The sequence below is a fragment of the Triplophysa rosa genome, linkage group LG12 (genome assembly GCF_024868665.1).
Source record: "Triplophysa rosa linkage group LG12, Trosa_1v2, whole genome shotgun sequence".
Classification (NCBI taxonomy): domain Eukaryota; kingdom Metazoa; phylum Chordata; class Actinopteri; order Cypriniformes; family Nemacheilidae; genus Triplophysa; species Triplophysa rosa.
In genome coordinates this window covers 20,353,242-20,375,389 of record NC_079901.1, presented here as the reverse complement: position 1 = coordinate 20,375,389, position 22,148 = coordinate 20,353,242, and the positions used below count along the sequence as shown (strand labels likewise).

General features: G+C 37.4%; 1 protein-coding gene across 2 annotated transcripts; it reads right to left on the bottom strand.

The window, feature by feature from the left end:
* Positions 1 to 866: 866 nt before the first annotated feature.
* On the bottom strand, positions 867 to 21,465 carry fam107b (family with sequence similarity 107 member B). 2 transcript variants are annotated; one of them, XM_057348433.1, is made up of 4 exons: positions 21,292 to 21,465; positions 6,566 to 6,743; positions 2,299 to 2,455; positions 867 to 2,219 (listed from the first exon to the last, which is right to left on the bottom strand). In XM_057348433.1, the coding sequence occupies exons 2-4, from the start codon at positions 6,691 to 6,693 to the stop codon at positions 2,100 to 2,102; spliced, it is 405 nt and encodes a 134-aa protein (XP_057204416.1). In that variant the 5' UTR covers positions 6,694 to 6,743; positions 21,292 to 21,465; the 3' UTR covers positions 867 to 2,099. The 2 variants fall into 2 exon arrangements, with proteins under 2 accessions (XP_057204416.1, XP_057204415.1); XM_057348432.1 differs by lacking the exon at positions 21,292 to 21,465 and adding an exon at positions 7,776 to 7,940.
* Positions 21,466 to 22,148: the final 683 nt, after the last annotated feature.

The window sequence follows — 22,148 nt, the reverse complement described above, 5'->3', positions numbered from 1 at the left end:
TTTTAATGCATCATTGTGTATACCTCGTAGTAGTTAAAGTTTGTAAACATAGTTATTTAGTTGTACATCATGTGTAGGCTGCGGCTAAGACAACATGTCGCGCACGACGTGGTGGTTTTCTCTTACGTTACAGGGAAGCAGCGTTTCGAAAATAGTATGCTGCGTCGGATATTTATTTATGGGATGCCGTTTCTTGCATTTATTAGATTTTAACATTTATAAGGTCATTGTGTCTCTAAAAAGAATATGTCCACTTATTTGAATGTGGCTCCGGAAGAGTCTGCTTTGTGTCTGTGAGCCGTCGTGCGCCCTCTACAGTTGATAAACAGTGTTACAGGTCTTCTTTATTAACTAGAAATCAATGGTGCTGGCTGGATAAAGGGTACCCCACGTGTTGCCTGCCAGGACAGACTGTGTGGACCTGTTACTTACGAGTATCACGCTGCTACCTCTCATCTTTACTATGCAAATTTTATACCCCCCTTTTTTTTAAATACATACCATAGTCTAAGACTCATAAAATGTGCAAAAGAATGTAAATAGAATGTCTGAATAGGATTTTTTCTTTAAAGATGCACCCTTATTTCATAAAGAATGTTTTTTAGAGACCGTAATCAATACATCATATTTTGAACATGATGTCAGAAAGTGAACATTTTTCTTTAGGACATAATGCCCTAAAGAGTGTGAGATAATCCAGAGCGCCCTGCTCGACAGATATGGCAGAAAACAGATTATTCTTGTTATTTCGTGTTTTGTACAATTTAAAACCTTCATACTTTCACAGTCTTTAACTTAGTTCTCTTAACCCAATTTCTACCAGCTGTCCCACATTGCAGTTATGTAAGAAATGAGAATTCACAAGGTTTAGTTTTGCTTTCATTTCTACTGCTTATTTAAAGCGGTTTATTTATATTGTGAATGACCGCCTCATTCTCACATCACTTAAGCACTGTTTTCTGCACTGTCAAATACTAATAGAGCAAAACATCACCTTCACTTTAAAGTCATGTATTCTCAATGTTTATTCCTTTTAGAAGGACAATTTTATTTTGTGGGATGCACAGATGCCAGATGACTCAACAACTCCTACCTTGTTTTCTTCATTCAAAGTTTACATTCTCTCATTCACTTTTAATACGGAGTAAAGTTCCTTTAGAAGACGTTCATTTGTATAAATTATATCCAATCTGTAGTATTACTTGCACTAACTGGTCATATAGACATTGGAAAAAAGAATTCAACATGATAAAATAATATTTATTAAAAGAACGTTTTAAGGGAACACAAGGAGTGGTTATTTATTGGCTCAATACACAAAACCATGTGTCTCTTTTCATTTATAAACATCTTAAATGTTCTCTTCTAGCTTTTCTGATTGCAAACGGCTACCATTCAAGAGAAGAAAAATCAGATGTAACATCACATTGAACTAAAATGAATTAACTTATTAGTAACATATTCATTTTAAAAAAGGTATAACAAAATATTTGTAAAGAAAACTCACGAACCTAGAACTAGTATTGCTTATGAGCAGAGGGATCGCACATATATTACAATTTATAAAAGCAAACATGGTGCGTCACATGAGCAAAACTTGCAATGAAATTTCCTATTTAGTTTACGTTTCAGTCACCAACCAAGAGGAGAATGTGATTCTTGGAAATGAAGAGCCCTTACGCTGAACATAAATAAAAGCGTATTCTTTTGGCTTGAAAGAGTCCATCCAGTGTCCCGTTTCGGCTTTTGAAAATAAAAATAATAGTAAAAAATATGTGCCCCTCCAAAAAAACAAACAAATGGTTTTGACTGTGTTTGTTCCGCCATGCATGTTCTTTGAAGCCAGTCAACCAGTGGCAAAGAGGCCGCAACCATGTGCCAAGAGTTCATGTATGCGTGTTATTTATTCTTTAATCCTCTTTATTTGTGATGGTTGTTCAGGAAAAGAGGCGAGTGAATACTGGTTGTGTCTTGCAAGCAGGCAATAGGAACCCTTCTAGTCACTTGTTTCACAGGGACACATGGGGGAGGAACACCAGGAAATCCCCACAAACCACAGTCTAGTTGTCACGTCAACACGCATGCCACGGGAACCGTTTCTAAGTGGCACGTTCCTGGCTATCCACCTCCTGTTTGGTTCTTCTTAGATTGCTTTTCATTTTGACGAACTCTGGAGTGTTTTCCTGCTCCTCTTCCATCTTCTGTTGTTCCAGTTCCAGCTAAATGGAGAAAAAAGATGGTCAATCATTTCTGGATATACTAATAATGTGTGTGCGTGTTATGTGGGAGGAGACCTGCCTGTTCAAGTGTCTCTCGTCTCTTCATGAGCTCAATCTCAAGGTCTGATCTCTTCTTGTGAGCCTCCTGCTCTTCTTTCTGAGACTTCATCACCTGTTCTCTCTTCCTCCTCTCCATCACCTTCTGAAGTTCAGGTTTATTCTGTGCCGCAAGACCCCTGCAAAAAAGAAAAACAGGGAGACAACGGGAGAGTCAGCAATATTATTTTTGGTTATTATTAAGCGACAAACCCATGACGGCATTTTTCACTCAATGTTATAGATCAGTGGAGACGAGAATGTAGCACAGTTTAGAGATAATAATCCATGCCGTTACATAATGAGCGTGTCGACTGTGATCTTCTCTGTGAAAATCCTGATTGCCCCACATAATGTAATCCGGTATGATGGATGGATGACTTGGTGCATTTTATAGTTAGAAAATGGTAAGTATGGCTAGAGTATTTTGCTTAGTTGTGTAATACTTGACCTCATGTTTTTCAAGACTGAAGGAAGTTCAATATATTCATATAAACCAAAACTGAAACACAGGTTGATGCAATAACATTTAGAGAGCAGATGCATTTAAAAATAGAAATGAAGGTAAAAACAAGATCTAATGTAATTAGAATGGGCACCACTAGTGCCACCAAACAAAATGGCAAAAATAATTTACATTTCTTAAAGGTTTCAAACAATTCTCTTCAAGCCGTTGGTCAAGAAAACAGTAACTTTGACCCTAAATAGAGAAGCAACCTTTGTATGGTCTACTTACAGTATTGTCTGCATATTACAAAAATATCAAAGGATAATATAAAAAAATAAACAAAAAAAAGTCAAAATTCAATCAAAACCTGTTGTATTTTTGCATCTATCTGCATATTTTTGTCTAGAATTTGCAAAAATGTTTTCTTGGCATTTTATCAGTCAATTTCCTGAAACGTATTGATACATATCATAGATCTATCTATTCTGTTCAGTTTCTATCTATTCTGGGATTTTACTGGCTGATATATTTGAAAATATATATTTCTGACCATATCCCAGCTCTAATTCATGGCAGAGATTAGTAGCCTTCTTTCTCATTTTGTTCGTTCGCCAAAACTTGTAGACCTGTCTAGACTTGTATAAAGACAAAAAAGGAAATGATGAGAATATCAGAGCTTTGGACACATGAGATACAGTGTTTCAGCGGTTTGGCCAGAGGTTATATAACAATATGCCTCAGAGGTGGGAATACCCCAAAAATTCTGAACACCTCTCCCAGCGGAGACTATAAACACAGCTGCCCGTCCTTATTTTCTGTGTCATGTCACTAATTTACGTTCAGAACATTGTGTCACTTTCTCCCTCCTCCATTACATTACAATAGCTTGAGAAACTCATATTGCACTGTGTGCTTCACATTTCCACTTGAAAACAACAGCACGTCAAACATTAGTAACACACAGATGTTTGGCTAGTTATTTACAGCATATATGAGCTGTGGAAATAATAAAGGTGCTTTTAGTACCACAAGCCTGATAAGAGGAATCAATCAGAAACTGGAAAACCATGACACTATTTATGGCTTTACAATTCAGGTCATATTTCATATTGATTACATTTGTATGTCATACACGTGATTTCGTCTGATAAGACTATAGTTTACTTTCCATCACATTTTCTTTAGAGGTAAACAATGCATTGGCTCTGTAAAACGGTCTGTATGTTATATTATAGGACATAACCGTGCATTTAAAATGAACTTTTGAACTGACCAATGGTTCGACACTATCAATTTAATGGCTCTATCTTGGATGGAAAGATTGCAATCTGCTGTTTTGTGAACAGAATAGCCCACGTATGACTAAATGAAGGTAAAAGCAATTACAGGAATGGCAATGTATGCAGTCAGGGATTACATAACAGTACCGGTTACTCATCACAGCTGGACAAAATAACTTCAATGTGAGAAAGAAACTAAGAGGAATAAAGATAGTAAAAGAAAGAGAAACGGGTTGGCCTTGATTACATAAAAGAGTCCGAGCTCACTCCTGCCCCCCACCCCAGACTCAATGCATTATCTAATATATGATGCAACAGACTATATATAGTGTGACCTCCATCACTCTTTGTTCTTTACCTTCTGGCCTGGCTGTAGATTTCGTAACATTACGAGTATCCAGACACACTTTGAGTACTTGTGTACAACAGGGTGGGCAAGAAAGAGGGGGGGGCGAGAAAGACAGGGAAAGAAAAGGGTGGGCTGGATGTCTAGGGGATGATGTAATCCTTCTTATGTAACTCTAGATCTTTTAGCATCTCTCCGAGCACCACATCTGGAACTAATCCCATTTAGATGATGCTAATGTTCTCTTTCCCAAAAACAAATCGTGCACTTGCAGTCAAGTATGTGTCGGTGAAGACTGAAACTGTAGCCTCTTCCGAGTCTCTGTATAATCTCCAGGCTTGTGTTTTCCAGACCTTTTTCGTCTTACGCACCCTCACAGCCCCATCAGGTGGGCTCAACCCGCCTTTCATAAGACTAAAAAGGAATTATATTTCATATTATTCAGCAGCACAATATTGTGGGTAAAAAACAGACTCACTCAGTAGCTTTCCATCTCCCTAAAAAGATACCTGAGCTTCTTCGTCTTGCACATGTTGAGATCATTCTGGGATCAATCAGGGAAAATGATATGTGAGAAAAGGCGAATTTACTTTGAAAAGAAACCCAGATGGGACGTTTAACAAAAGTTAAGTCATTTGCAGTCTTTGTGTGGTGGGATTTCAATAGCATAACCTGTATCTTTATCCACACAATACCTAAAATGTGTTATTTTGATCTCATTCTGGATATAATTAAGCATTATCATTGCAATAAATCCAAATAAAACGGATAAATCATTCATATACACAAATAATTCCTATAAAAGCATCACTTTTTTTAAAAGCAAGTAAAACCGGTGAGTATATGTTTGAAGTGATAGTTTACCTTAAAAATATGAAAATTATAATTTACTCACCCTCATGTAATTTCAAACCTTTATGACTTTCTTCTGCAGAACACAAGAAGATATTTTAAAGAATTTTTGGTAAAAAAAACTCATTGGACTTTATTGACTTCCATTGTATGGACACATTTCTCAAAATATCTTCTTTTTGTGAAAGAAATTCATTTTTTTCGGATGGCATCAGGGTATCCCTTAGGTACCTCCTGTACCCAAAAGTATAAAACAAATTCCACAAAAATGTACCATCATTTCTAACATAAATGTTAATGAGACTTTTTATACAGATTCACTAGATTTGATTCCTAATGTGTCTACAATATTTCAAACACAGACTGGCATGAGAACAAACAACAGTGGTATGTGAGAATAAATGGACAGGAGTTTATATAATCTGTCTGCGTGCGTGTTATTGGCAACACGAACGTCTTGTGCTGTGACTAATCAAAGCTGCGAGAACAACTTCAACCTCCGAGGAATCTTCCTAATAACTTCCAAATGAAAAAGGACGTTTTACATTATAACCCGCATGTCTCCTCCCATGCTGTTACAATTCATCAGCAATGACTTTGAGAGGGAGAAACACATACACAGAAATGCCTCGAACCCATGACTCAAACAAACTTATTGTTTCCAGTGCATGTTTTCCTAGTCCTTGTCAACCTAGAAACAGGCCACAAACACAGACAGACCAGTAAAGAGAGCCTCCTAGATAGCATCATCTGTCAAGAATCCATTTGTTAAATATGCAACAGCAGAAGACATCTGTAAATGCCACATTAGCATCCATGTATTGCAGAGCTCTATATAATACTTGTTTTTGATTGGTCAATTGGATGTCAAATATCATTAAACTGTAAAGTCAAATCATTTATTGATATGGTAAGAAGCTGTGTAATAAGATGGATCAATAGCAGTAACAGGTCATCATCGGAAAATAAACCCCTTATGAGTGTTCTAAGATTTCGCAGTTTTATTCAAGGTTCGTGATCATCCTGTCTTGGTTTATTGAACTAATGATTAGCTAGCTGTACATTATTCATCGGATAAGAAAAATGTATGCAATGAAGACTGGTATCGGCTTCTCCATAAAATCCTCAATATGGTAACAGAGTTTATACTGTATATGGTCATATGGGAACACAGCGTTATCTGAACAAAGCACGTCCGCAGTGAAGACGATAATGACACTGCATGAGGAGAAAAACAAGTCTCGAATCTCGAAGATGAGATTAAGACATTGTGAGGAAAACTATTATGATGAACGAGGTTTAATGTCAAAACCACAGGAGTCACCTTTTCTGGTTCATGAGAAGCTCTCTGTGCAAGTCCTGGTGGTTTCTGGAAGTCTTCACCGGGTTGATGAGTTTCGTGGGTTTGATCAGCTCATCACTGTCCCCGTCCATGTAGTCCGGCTCGGCCATGATGCTCCGCACACGAGATAATCCCTCTGGTATTTCTGTCGGGTCCAGACCTGAGAGAGAAACAGAAATGACACCATGATTTTGAAACATTAAACCTCGTCAATTATAAGAGAATTTGTGGGCATTTTTTTATTTAATAAAAGGCAAAGAACCTCAACAATGTACTGAGAACCGAACGTCCTTCAACAGTGCATACAGTACATGTTCTATTATTACCTTGTAAACATACAGACTGCACACATGAGTAGAACACGGAGCTTTATCATAATAACAATTTATCAATCAACGCTTTACTGTTTACAAAGATAGCAACATTTACAACCAACTCCATTAGTCACATAAACGATAGTTTATAAAAGGGTCAGTTCTGGTCCTTGATTCTGATTGGCTGAGCCGAGTTCGTAGCCGTTATAAAATACCCCGATTTATAACGGCTGACCGCATTACATAGCCTAAATGTCTTTTTATTTACTTTATTTTATGAAACCATGCTACGCATATGGAATATCCGTTTTATAATGCAATAAGCCCTTTCGTGCCACAACGCCCTTAGCTGTTATAAAATGCACTGTAACCCACTGCTTCTTGGGGCTTATTGCTTTATTTTAATATGATATATTTATGATAATGATTATTAAATAATGAAATCTAGACTTTTGTTTTCGATGATACTTGCATTGCAATAAATGAATAAAGGTATTATTCTCTTACCCTTTAATCTTATCGTTATCATGCAAGAATAGACAATAAATCCATGTGACATTAATCTCACATGGTTGTGATGTTTCCTCATTTTAGCAGACACTTTATTTCCAAGCGATTTACAATTAATAAATAGAATTATTCATCATCAACTGGTTTTTACAAGTTCTGCACTAACAAAGCAAGCAAGCATGTATCATTTAGAACTAACATTTTGCCAATTAAAAAGCTGTATTTACTTATGTTAAACTTAAACGTACACTAATCTAAATACATTATAGTGCAATAGTCCTCAGTAAATACGACAAAAACAGAAACAAATACAAAGTGTGTGACCCAACTATGTTAAAGAATGCAGATTTTTTAATCTCAAATCTCACCTGGAAGGACTGGAAACACGGGGTATCTAAACATGGTAGTCATCTCTGCGTCTGAATAAAACCTCAGGTAAGCGCAATACTGTTCTAACTGAATGAAAGTCTCAGCAGCTCTGAACGTGTGGGAGAGATGTGCTCTGTAAACAGCGCTCTTCTGACTCCGCCTGATGTATTACCCAACAGCCCTCCCATCCCTCAAACATCTCTGGTAATCTTTCATCACTTGCGAAATATAAACATCAAAGAGTCTAGCCTCAAATATACGCTGATAACACGATAGACACTCCCAAAGCAAATATTCAAGCAGTTTTGCTTCCAGATATGGAAACATTTCAAACGGTTACTGTAGTGAGTTTACACGTTGATTCATTTAGGAAATGGATTACAGGGCTGTAGTTAAGCACCTTTACAGACATTGTTATTTTATTTTAGAACAAGCATAACATAAACATAACAGTATAAAATAGGGAAATGACAGAAAACGCATTTATAAAATGTTTACTGAAGAAAAACAAAAAACATATTTCGACTGCAAGCGCGCTGCGCAGATCCACTTTGATGTCATTCGCCGCATGACGTCTGGGTGACGTGGAAAACATCTGCGCTGTGTAATGCACTTGATGGCCGCTAGAGGTTGCCAACAACTAGCCGTGAGCCCAGTGACGCAAAACAATCCTTTTACTGGCACCTCTTAACTTAATTTTGCTGAACACAAAGACTTTCTGAATGCCTCAAGAGTAAAATAAAGCAATCCCGTGGGAAGTGTTTTGAGCTCCTTAAAAGCCAACTTAAAGCCACATTTTTATCATATAATGTCATGTGAATTACATAAGTTTTAAAGAACTACGCATATACCTTTGACAATAATGAAAAATGTACAGGCAAATGTTTTGTACGCTAATAAATTATTTTAAATCAAGTCAATATATAAAAAATGGACAGCATCAAAAAATAGCTAAAGATTCATTAGTAGTATCACAAAAAAGTGCATGTTGTCCCTCTCTTTTTAAAACTTTCATCATCTGCAATGTGGTCACTGCCTTACTGTCACTGGTATGCAATACACATGCTAAAATGAAGTTTTATAGCAACGTCTTCAGTATTTCCCGTCATGACATGTTTACACATGCATATTGTATATCACCTTAATGTATTTATAACCAGTAATTGCATTATGTGTTCATGAAGAACACCTTGGGGACAAGCAGGACGGCAGACTGACCTCATGCTGAAACTTCGACCACTGTGGGTGAAAACAGCTTAATTACAAAAGCATGTTTTCTATCTTGTAGTCAAACTTCCTTTTCAGATTAAATCTAGTTACTGTTGCCACTGCAGCGTGTTGAACATTGGGGTTTCGCAAAAAAAAAAAAAAAACACGTCCTTATTTTACAAGATCTTAACTGATTGTTTCTATAAACATACTCACACTAGAAAAGTGTGAATCGCAGGCCATTAAAGTTCATGCATTAACATTCTGAGCGTGGTTGCTATGCATTGCTTTTTTAAAAAATAATTTTCTTCACCAGGAGCAAGTGTATTTAATAAAAGTTTCTAGTTTTTAATTACAGATCTGCACTTTTCAACCCTGTTGAAAATGTGACCACCACAATTAGGGCTGGACGATCTCCCCAAAAAAGCATATCACGATCTTCATAACAAAGAATCTCGATCCACGATCTGAATTGAAATAAAGGGCTGTACATTCACTTTTTTGCACATAGCACTGGTGCTACAGAAGTTTAAAGTTTTAAGTTTTGTAGCACAGGCCAAACAGGTAGCACAAGAACGTCTGTTATCATCTTTAAAAACCACAAATGCAGATCATCACATAAATAGACTGGTTAACAACAAAGGACATTAATGTTATATACAAACGGATCAATTACGGCCATATCATTTTTAGTTTACCCATTTTTTATTGTTCTGTGTTGTCCGTTTTTTAGTATACAATAGTAATATATTTGTCCACAAAAAAATACTGTAGTAGCCTATACTATAATATTTACTAGGCCTATAGTAAACTGCAGTAAAATTCCTAGATAATATAGTGTTTTTGAACCTTACTATAGTAAATATTAAAGTATACTATAGTTGATCAATTTACAACAAGAATACCGCAATTTGCTATATCAAATACTATAGAACACTACAGTATTTTTTCATTCGAGCCTTTACGTTAACATGTGTTCTATTTTGAGGGGTCTTTGTGAAGACGCTCCCACAATAGACGCTTGAGTTTCAGTTTCAGAGTTTCTCTAGATATAGGCTATATGAACTCAACGCAGCCAATCACAAATATAGACTAAAACTAAGTAAATTAGCGGTGCGCCATCGATTAACGTCACACACAAACAAGCACAAGGACAAACACACTTCACACAAACAAGCCGCTCTGTCTAATGTTTCAATGTCATACGCCAATGGGTCTGTGCAGGGCTGAAAGATGTCAAACACACCTCTTGTTTTTGACGACAGACAAAATCATGATCCTCCCGATTCTGTTGAAAAGTGGATTCAAGATCGATCGCGATTAAAGATCATCAGATCGCCCACCCCTAACCACAATACTACACAAACTGCCGGGTTCAAAGCCAAGTGTTAACATGCCAGACCTGCATGTCATTTCAGTACACTTTCAGAGTGACTTTGTATAGAACCACCTCTTTTAATTTGCAAATACTATTTGAGCATTTTTTTTTATGTTTGTAGAACTTTGCAGGGGTTGCTTGTAAAATGTCTAGCTCATTAAGTACAAAAAGGCCTGAGGGTGTTAGACAGGCATCTGTTTGCAGGTTCTTAGTTTGTTAACCTGTTTCACAACACTTTACTGTACATGTAGTGGACATCATACTGCATATGGGCATTCATGCATATTATCCAGATTTGCATAAATGTTTCAAAACATTGAAGCAGCTGTGCTTTTAAGAACGCCCTGCTTCAACTTAAACCTTTGCTTTGTGTTTTTGCAATATTATACTCTTGTGCAGAGACAACTAACAAGATTTGAGGGTTAATTTACATGGACATTATCAAAATATCACAAATGTGCATGTTTGCATATTACAAAGGTTAGTAATAACTAAATGATTTTAAAGGGACAGCTCACCCAGAAATAAAAATTCTGTCATCATTTACTCACCCTCGAGTAGTTCCTGAACTTTATAAATTACTTTGTTCTGTTGAACACAGAGAATGATATTTGGAAGAATGCTTGTAACCAAACAGTTATTGGCCAACATTGACTACCGTAGTAGGAAATATTAAATGGTAGTCAAAAGTGCCCCAGAACTGTTTGCTTTCCCACATTCTTCAAAATATTTTTTTTGTGTTCAAAGAAATGTATAAAGCATTTTTTCCTACTATGATAGTCAATGGTGGCCAAGAACCCTTTGGTTACAAGCATTCTTCCAAATATCTTTCTCTTTGTTCAGCAGAACAAAGAAATTTATGGAACAACTTCAGGGTGAGTAAATGAAGACAAAATTGTCATTTTTGGGTGAACTGTTCCTTTAATTCTTTAAAAAGATATGCAGGATACGTTTTAGGTCAATGCAGATGGAGCGATGCTTTCGTTCATATAATTTACAAACTTTTTATTATCGTATCATAAATTTCACATCACATTATTTAGCAAGTTCTTGAATATCACATTGTTCTTTCAGCATAGGTCAAATTTTGAGTTAAAGGGATAAAAATATCATTAGCTCCATAAAAAAATAGAAGTCAATGGAAAGTCCCCATCAAGATACAAAAATGTGTCATTTCTGGACTGCATTTTCAGGCACTGTTGAATGCTGAATAAATAAAACTGCTCACTGGCATTGTGGAACATTTATTTTCACAACTTCATGACTTGAAAGGCCTTTATTAACTCCATCTTAGAAACAAAAACACAGCATGTGTGTAAACTCCCATGCCCACACACTTTCAGAATAACAGACCGCGGTATTTCAGAAGAGAGAAAATATAAACATCACATTTATACACCCTTCCTTTCAACACCAGCCACAACAATATCCAATCCCAGCGAGAGCAAACAAGAGCTCCTCAATGACATCATTTGGATGTGTGTGTTTATAGTTAGATCACCGTGTAGTCACATGACTGACATCCAAAAATCACAAGATTAAAACATGACCCTACTAACATGACATGTCAATGCATATTTAATCTGATTGATTGTCATATTTCAGCGACTAGCTCTATAAAGCCCTATGCTTTTGTTCAATTTTGCAATTTACAACCTACAACAAACGCACAGAGCAGAGGGCGGGCACAACCTCAATCAATCAAGCTTTTCATTTCCAGTCATCTGCAATAGAGTCCACACGTGGGGCGGCAATAACAGGAAACAGGAGACAAACCCAAAAAAGCAATAATGTTCCCATTTTGGTCACATGTTAAAGATGAAAAATATGCTATTTTGTAGAATATTTTTGCACACAGCTACACGGATGAGGACGGCATGTCTTTGTTCCTGTTCACAAGCCCTCATTAGGGATCTAGACTAGGAAGAATGCAGCAGGGAGCAGCTGGCAGTCTACGGTACCATCTGACCCTTATTGGGCACCGTTTACAGGCAGCAGGAGGATACATTAGCCCCCCTCCCTAATCCCCAAAACCCCTTTCACAAGCACATTGTCACTTTCACCTATTGTTTATAACCTGTTCATTTCTAATGCCTATAAATGCCTTGATTTTTTATTTTATAAGATCTTACACCCTTTTCCAAACTGCAATCTCAGTTTTAACCCCCTATTGGTCAAATCACTCTTTATTGTCAGCATAAAGACATTCTGAACTACCCTACCCCCATTCTTACAGACCACAGGAGTATCAATTCGTATCAACTATCCTCCAGATGATGGCTTTCTCCCACTCGTTTTCTCATGAACCTTCTGTTTTTCCCAAGTTACAGGAATGATTTAGACCACTAACGCTAGAGAGATCCGACACGGATTAAAATATTCCAGGTTAAATATCAAAGAAAAGCTTTTGTGGATGTTTTTATGCACACGGGCGTTACACAAATGTATACACACACATACACACAAACACAGATGACAATCCACTGAAATGTGTTAGTTTCGCCATTTCCTTTAGCCGGGCCAACGGAAAATGTTGAAGCACATAAATTGTGGGGGTTCCCACGGTGGGGTGGGGGGAGAGAGAGAGGAAAAGAGAGAGAGAGATGGAGAGACAGTAACTGGTTCCTTTTGGGGTGTCAGAGGTCAGACTTACGATAACCTAAAAAATCGTCTTCACTAAATCATGCATTCAAATGAAAAATAAAATAACTTTCTATAACACTAAGATACAAGAATAATAAGAAAATTTGGAGTCTATTGTCCATATAATAAAAACAGGAAACATGCCGAAAAGACAATAATTGCAACTCAAGTCAAACTACAAACAACAAAAACTGATACTACCCGTAATTTAACAAAACCAAACAGCAACAATCTCAAGCCATCTATTGTTGTCACGATACCAAACTTCGGTACCAGTCGGTACTAAATGTGACCATACTTGCATTTCCCGCTATCATTTTGAGCGCTGTTGAACAGATTATGAAAGACCTCTGATTGGCTATTGTGTTTCCAAGCTTATCGGATATGTCTTTGAATGGCTCCTTACCGAGCGCTTGCGCAACCAAACCCGGAAGCGCGTGAAATGATCATTGCATCGCGAACTCTCTACCGAGCGCTTACACATACACACGGAAGCGTTTGATTTTTACTTTGATAGACTTTCAAACGCTTCCGTGTGTATTTGTGCAAGCGCTCGGTAGAGAGTGCGATGCAATGATCATTAAATAGTTTAAGTAGTGTAAACTTAATTTTATATAAAAAAAATTGTACTAACTTAAAAGTAAGAATTAGTTACAGGAACTCAAAATATTTAAGTTAGTTTAATTTAAACAAGTTAATTCAAGATGATTTGTTCAGCATGAATTTCAGTTCCCAGCATGCTTTGCGTGCGACTGCATTAGGAGAGTAAATTTTGAAATCAATTGTTATTTTATGAGTTTTTAGAAAGGAAAAAGCCTTGTTTATCTTGGATATTTAGAAGAGTTTGTTGTATTTTTGACTTTTGGGGTTGCCATCGTTCAGAAGAGTGCTGCTTATGCTTAGGTTGTGGGAGGTGCCATTGCAGTCATGTGTGTTACATCACTCTCTGTGAAGGCTGTTTGTTACTTGTTGATGCAGCTGAAATGTTTAGGTTGTCTCAATAAGACCTTTCTTTTATTTAACGGTAAATAAAAATGTTGTCTTACTAAATGTTCAAAATGAAAAGGAATTAACATGCATGAGTACAACAAACTCAAAACTTGACAGTTCTGCTTACTCAAATTTTTTGAGTTTTCCCAGTTTATTCAGGTTTACAGTGCACTTAAATCTGGTCAATCACAGACCCGCATCTGTATTGACAGAAAAATAATACAACACAATATCTGAATCTCTAGCTTCACTTTGTGCTGCCCCCTGGTGGCTGTAACAAAACATCACAATCACAGCTGATATACAAAACTGCGCATCGCCACAGAAAATAACAGGATGCATTTGTTTTGAAGCTACAGTTGAGTCTTAAGAGGCTCTTGCTGTACATAGGTGGATTTTGAAATAGGAATTATTCTTATTTCCTGTTCCTGCCAAGTAAAAGACCTCTGACATTTCAAAGCCTGACCTTAAGTAACCCACAAGAGAATAAGGTCATGTGATGAGATGCTGGGTCACTGCAACACACTGAGAAAAGGAAATGGCCTGCATGTTTCTATGTCAACGTGTGGTCCTATATAAGACCACTCGACTTTAAACATTTTATAAATATTGGCTTGTGCTAATATTACATTTTATTTAGCATATCGTTTAATATAACCATTTTTCTGAACAGATACACCAACATGTTTTGATTTGATGATATCCGTTTTTCATAAATGTGGCTAAATTCCTGTAGACTTTCTAATGAAGCACATGGGTTCGAGTCCCAGGTTATGTATAGCTTGAATGCACTATAAATTGTAGATAAAATTATCTGTCCGATGCATAAGTTTGCAATTTGCTTCTGCATTATGAGCTTCTAAAAACCTTCTAAAACATAGCAAAGGCTTTCAACCACGCCCAATGCGGTTCAATAACTTCCTCCAGTGGATTTGCATGCAAATACCACCCCAGGGTTCACATTTACATTCAGTCATTTAGCAGACGCTTTTATCCAAAGCGACTTACAGGGAGCAATAAGCGATATGTCATACAGGAGCAATAATACAATAGGTGCTAATGTTACTAGTTTCAGCAAAAGACCCGTTGAGAGAAAGAGAGAGGGTTAGTGGGTTTTTTTTTCGTTTTTTCTCTCATTTGTCAAGTATTCACAGAAGAGATGGGTTTTAAGAAGTATTTTGAATGTTGATCTGGTTGACCGGACCGCGTTAGGAAGAATGTTCCACCAAGAAGGAGTTGTGAAGGAGAATGAGTGGGAAAGCGATTTACTGCCCTTTTGAGAAGGCAAGACAAGACGCCGCTGGTTTGCTGAACGCAGGGTTCTTGATGGGGTGTAGGAGTGTGTAAAAGTATGCCGGTGCAGATCCAGTGATAGTCCTGTAGGCAAGCATTAGTGACTTGAATCTATAGGTTTGACATAAGAATAGAAAATATAGTGACATCAGTGATATAAAATTATCCATGTGACTGATTTGAAAAACGGAGAATCTCCAGCGTTCACCGTTCATTTTATTTGCATGACAACAGGTGAACATCTCCAACCACAAACTTTTTGTGTCTCCATTGTTTGGGTGGGGCAACTTTATGACAGGATGTGATATTTAACATCGCACCATCTTGATCCGTGATAATGTCTCACGGTCCAACGCTCATGCGTATCTTTACCGCTTTCTGTAGTTGTAACTGTAATTCAAACCAACTTCCTGTTACGTTTACCCACTAACCAACCACACAAAACTTTTTTTGCCCTTTCAGGTTTTGCACTTCTATACCTTCAGCTGTGTAACCAAAAAACTAAAACTGGCATGTCGGAGGTTAAGCACAGAACACATGGTTTACACAAATGTTACATACAAATGTTTTTGCACTTATAATAAACTGCAAGATTAAAAAGGCTGAAGTCTGTTACAAAACAACATGTAGTCTAGACTAGGGCTGTCACGATTATGAAATTTGACTGACGATTAATTGTCTAATAAATCATTGCGATTATGACGATTAATTGTCTGTTTTAGGGCTTTGGCGATTATGACGATTAATTGTCTGTTTTTGAGCTTTGACATTTAATTCTCATACATTTTTGATTCAGCGATTGAAACGACCATATTGTTCTGAATACAAGACTATGTTTTTTTATTGGAAATACATCGGAAAAAATTGGGTCATCATATATTTAAGGTTTAGGCTTTTACCTGTCAATAATACAACCGCCAAATTGATCAGGTGTGAATTGAAGCCACCATTAAAATACTATCAGTCATAGAAAAGCTTCTAGTCTGTTTTTTTCTCACTTGCAAGACTACAATAAAAGTTCATTTCTATGTTAATGAAATTTTGGTAGACTGGTTTTCACACTGAGATTTGCTTAAATAATATTAAATTGTACTGCAGGTAATTTGTATGTTTTAGTTTTTTTTTTTAAGTGATTGTGTTGTGGTGGTACATTTCACAAGTATTACCATGCTTTAGTAACCATAGATACACTAAAATATGCAATATGCAGATGCACTACAGCTCCCCCTAGTGTCTTCTATAGAGATGTGCGATAATTGCGATGATCTGAAACCATCGCGATGAGGTCAAACAATCGCAATGAGACGATTATTTAATAATCGTGACAGCCCTAGTCTAGACTTCAAACTGTCAAACCACAAATAGACAAACTTGCAAATAAAAAAATAGCCTTGTCGAGGTTATTTGTAGTCTAGGGTGAACTATGTAACTTGGGTGCGGCCGATGTGTGTACGATCATAGAAAAGAATGGTTTAAAATTGTATTCTTTTTTAGATAGCAGCAAGCATGTGTTGTGTGTCCCCTGAAGAGCTCTAAGAAGAGAAGACGAATGGAGATTATTCAGAGTTTACAATGTATCATCCACCTTATTTTTTAACGCGGAAGTAAACGATGTGACGTACTTCCTTTTTGTCTTGAGACTTCCTTTTTATTAGCTGGCCCCCAGGGGGTGCAGCAACTGTCCAGAACGGGTCAGGTGTGCCAGTATGTATATGAGGGATCCAGCAACTGCGTTCTATAGAACTAAGGCCGCCGAACAGAGGGTCCATTGATTCCGCTCAGCTGTGTCAAGCACCTGCTGGGTCACAGATTACGGTAAAGGCCGTGCGAGAGGTGCTAATGTATGTTTGGAAACATGTGGGTAAAGATGTGAAATTTAGGATTCTTAAATAATGTCTGGTTTCATGTCACGAAAACCACGCAGCACACCAGAACCGACACAGCGGACAGCACAGGCTCATATGAGCCATGATGATGTCACATGCTATGACACAGTGACATGTGGTGCCGCTCATGTGGGCGATGTGACTTCGAATCCATCATTTTCCCTCATCTCATAATTTATGAGTAAATTTGGTACAAATGCCAAAACAGGCACTTAAAAAAATGATATACCAAAACTAAATCTACAATGAAAGCATATTTTTAACACACATGGTGCATATAGGGGAAATTCTAAAAACGCAAACACACACACTCTTCTAAGAGGGGTGATCAAGGAAAAAGCCAACTGCTGCCATTGATTATTGTGAAAGACAGACAAGAAGACCGCTGACCTGGCACATGAACTGAGAACTACAGGTGTCGACATGACATCTGTGGTTTATCTAAATAACAGAGAACAAGTTTAGTGGCAGAAAAGACATCTAGGGATAAAATTATAACAAAAAATATTTAAAAAATAATATATTAAATCAATAAAGATATCATGTTTTGAAAAATATACAAATTAAATATTAAAAAATATTAAAAAAAGATTATTTTGTTTTAGGCCAGCAAGCAACTTAGAACACCCTAGCAACCACCACGTGGCAATGCCTTGGCAACAGTTCAGAATACCATAGAAACCAATTAGCAACACCTTAGCAACAATCCAAAACAGCCTAGAAATTGAACAGTAATGCTTTAAAGGGATAGTTCACCCAAAAATGAAAATTCTGTCACCATTTACTCACCCTCTTGTCCTTTCAAACCTGTATGACTTTCTTTCTTCTGCACAACATGGAAGAAGATATTTTGACGAATATTGGTAACCAAACAACGGTGGTACCCATGTACAAAACCATTGCAATTCAGTGGGTACAGCTGTTGTTCAGTTACCAAATATCTTTGTGTTCTGCAGAAGAAAGACATTCTCATTCTCACAAAAGGATAACAGAATTTTCATTTTTGGGTAAAATATCCCTTTAAAAAGAACAGACTAAATAGCATCCAGATGTATTACTTGTATAAAAAAACCATAAAAATGTAGTTATAACAAAGGTAATGGAACAATACCCCTCGACCGCTTTAATAGAGCAGCATGAAAACAGAATGTTTCATTTCAGTCTATGACATCCTAATTCAGATCTGTGATTTATCCTGTGGTCATGAATTACACTAAATAGCCCTGCTTCTCCGTCCCATGAATTTTTTTCGACCATGTGAGCCGAGACAGATTAAGGAATATCTGATTGTTTTGCTTCTTTGTTTGATTTAAAGAAGGAAAAAAATCAATGGCAGCAACAGAATGTCAGCCGGCTGGCTATTGGACAGATATGACTAAAGGATTTACAGACAGCTGTCCGTGTGTGGATTACTCCACAGATCTATGATTCACGCAAACACCCTTAAACTTATGCACAAACAACATGCAAATACTACAGATTATGCACAGTTCTTCATAAGGCGTTTAATGACCAAATTACTACTGAAAAGAAACAAAAACTGCATTACTACTACACATTCATTCATATACCTAAAGGGACGGTTCACCCAAAAATAAAAATTCTGACATCATTTACTCACTCGAGAGTGAACACAGAGAAAGATATTTGGAAGAATGCTTGTAACAGTTCTTGGCCACCATTGACTACCATAGTAGGAAAATGACAATGGTAGACAAAAGTGCCCAAAAACTGTTTGCTTTCCTACATTCTTCAAAATATCTTCTTTTGTGTTCAACAGGACAAAGAAATTCATGAAGACATTATTTCCTTTTGAACAACGTGAGGGTGAGTAAATGAAGACAGAATTTAAATTTTTGAGTGAACTGTCCCTTTAACAACGGTTTAGGACAACCTTCTGTATCACACATAATCCTACAAACAGCAGATTATCTCATGTCTCTGACCTCTTCCAGCTCTCACCTAACATTAAGACAAATCTTGAGAAAATAATTACAGGTTTGGGAAAAACTTTTCACGAGCAAACAAAAGCACCAGTTTGACAAAATAATGTACGTAATAAACACAACACTTTCACAGAGCACATCTTTTCTGACAAGCACAACAACAGATTTTAACGTTTGTCTAGTCATTCTTCAAATCATCTTCATATTTAACACAATACAGTACAGCATAGCAACTCTTAACCCTTGAGTGAAAACGTCACTGCAGAAATCCATGGCAACGAGAAACAAAGAACGTAAACATTTCAAATCATACATGAATATTGAATCATGCCTTAATGAGGAGAGCTGACAGAAGCGCATGCGCCATCGTATTAAAACGATGTATTATTATGGTTTATTTACACGAGACTGAGCAAAGGTGAATGTATTAGTTAGTTAAATATAGGCGGACAAAAGAATCGAGAACAGCTCTATAACAAAAGGACAAAGCCCACTCAGCATCACTCACACATGAGCGCCTGCACACGTGAACGCACAGACCAAAACAAAGATCCATATCAATGCACATATACAGAAGTCCCCACGTGCCGTTCCATAAACGGAAAGATGTTCATCTAAAGCAACATGTTTGTAAAGATAATCAATATTCTGCATATGAATGCGCGCTGGCATGCGTTCAATAAACAGCATAGTCTTGATCTCAGTGTGATGCTGACTCATAGGAGCATGAAAAAGGTCATTCCAGCAATGGACATTCCCGGGCACTTCCACTTTGCTGGGAAATTAACTAACCAAATATCCATTTTTAATATTTGAATGCATTTAGAAGCCGGTGATAGTACACGAGAGAATCCCACGGGAAAACAAAAAGCTTCTCTAACAAGTGCATCCTATTCCTTTCAGAATAACTGCGTGAAAGTATGACACCACTGCAAAAGAAACATAACCAGTTAACCTGGGTTGACCCCGTGCGTTGCATAAAGCAGAGCTGATGTGAGGACATCAATCAGGACGGTTTGAACAGGAAGGCAACACAACTTGAAGTGACCAACCCATGACTTGAAGTCCGAAAAACCTGTTTTGAAACCGAGGACGCAGCATGACTACATCAAACCACTCATGTTCTCTACTCTGGTACTACCCATCGGCAGGGGACAGCATCATCGTACGGGAAGTCCAAAATCATGACTGTATGTCTTTCTCACTCTCACTGTCACACGGTTATACAGAACTGAAACCACATAGAGAACGATAACATGTATGTGACAGAGATATAGATAAGGGAACCCAACGAAGGAAGACTTCACTGCTAGAATGGGGGAACTAGTTCAAAGATCAAAAAACAGATGTAACGCTTTAACAAAACAGCCTCCAAATGACAAACACATGTGGTCGGGACCATCCTCTCCCTACCCCCAACATCCCTCCAATACAGAAACTCATCTTAGTATGATCGTATTGAACATTATAAAGGTTACTGAAATATCCACAAACCGATCTACAAGAGTACTGGACGTGTATTTAGATTATGCTTGTCTGGACTTGATATTGAATTAATATTAAACATGACACCTCTGTTTTGATCAAACATGATTATTTAACGTTGTCTTGTACCTTGCAGTGTGACAGGATGGTGTAATGTGTAAGACAAAGCATAAAGCATTGACTGTATGGTGAATGAGACATACTGTTCTACAAGCCATGACATGACACATACCATGTGCTTTGAATTCCTGCCCTATTCGACTCCTGAACTCTTACTCTACTTAATGTTGTATGTTAAATATAATCTAACATAACTCGCAGTCATCCAATAAAATCTATGTAATAACATATCTTTTGTTCAGAATGTGACGCAAACCAATATAAAAGTTACCTTACAATAGCGCAAATGATTACAAATTAAACTTACAACAAATATTCCATATTACTTACTACAAATATTTTGTACCAGTCATGTGAAACAATATTTTTAACATTTGTTTGCCATTGTTCTCAAGCGTGTGATTTTGAGCGCTTTGTTGCTCTGCTGGTCGTTGTTTGACTCGTTGTCTGATACATGCATTACTATGAGAAGTGCATCATGGGCTTGCATTCGCAATCATTGTTTCCAGTAACGCGCGTCTCAGTTACACTACCATAAACAAAAGACATTGAAACACACACATACCTCGAATTCAATCCCGAGCGCACTTCTCTATAGCAAGTGACTTGGTGTGGACGTCAAAAGAAGGAAGAAGCATCAGTTCGTTAAACGTTAACCTCTCCTCTTATTAAGGTGTGTCTATTAAATCTGTTTTCTTCACTCCTGGAAACCGTTCAGTTGTAGACGGGACCCTTACAAATGTAAATTAATACTTGGAGTGGGGGGCGGGCGGACTATATGACCCAACGCCTGAGTCACATGCGATGCTCCTCCCATTTGCGCTCATGATTATTCATGAGCCGGGGAGACCCCGAAAGCTAACTGGGCGTCGCGCAGTATCGGTGGGCGGGGGAAAGGGGGTGCGGCCACACAAAGCGAAACCCGTTAAATAAATTGGACAGTCAGTGTAACAGTCGTGGTAAACGTAAAAAGTATTCGCAATATGAATACATAGTCAAATGCTTTGGAATAATACACTGTATATTTAAAACAGCACGCGATCACAATTTTACTGTGTTCCTGGTTTCGGCAAGTGGATTATTTATAATAATCGGTTTATGAAGGACAGAAAAACCAACCACATCCCCACTACTCCAACATCCGACCGCCGTTTTTACCACTTTGATACAGGCAGATCTATCAACACAGCTCAGCCCACGTGCTCGTGTGGGACGTGTGCTGTTTAGAATTGGACTTCCGGTGACGCTTTGACAGTTGAGCGCAAATGTGTCAAGAGAAAGTTTCCTGTCGAAGACGAGGCGACGACGCAGACATGCAAAGCATAAATCGCACACAACAAGCAAAATTACGCATTTTTCTTTCCTTATCTGTCTTTTCTCAGATTCAAATTAAAATCTTATAAAAACCCCTGCAGAAAAAAA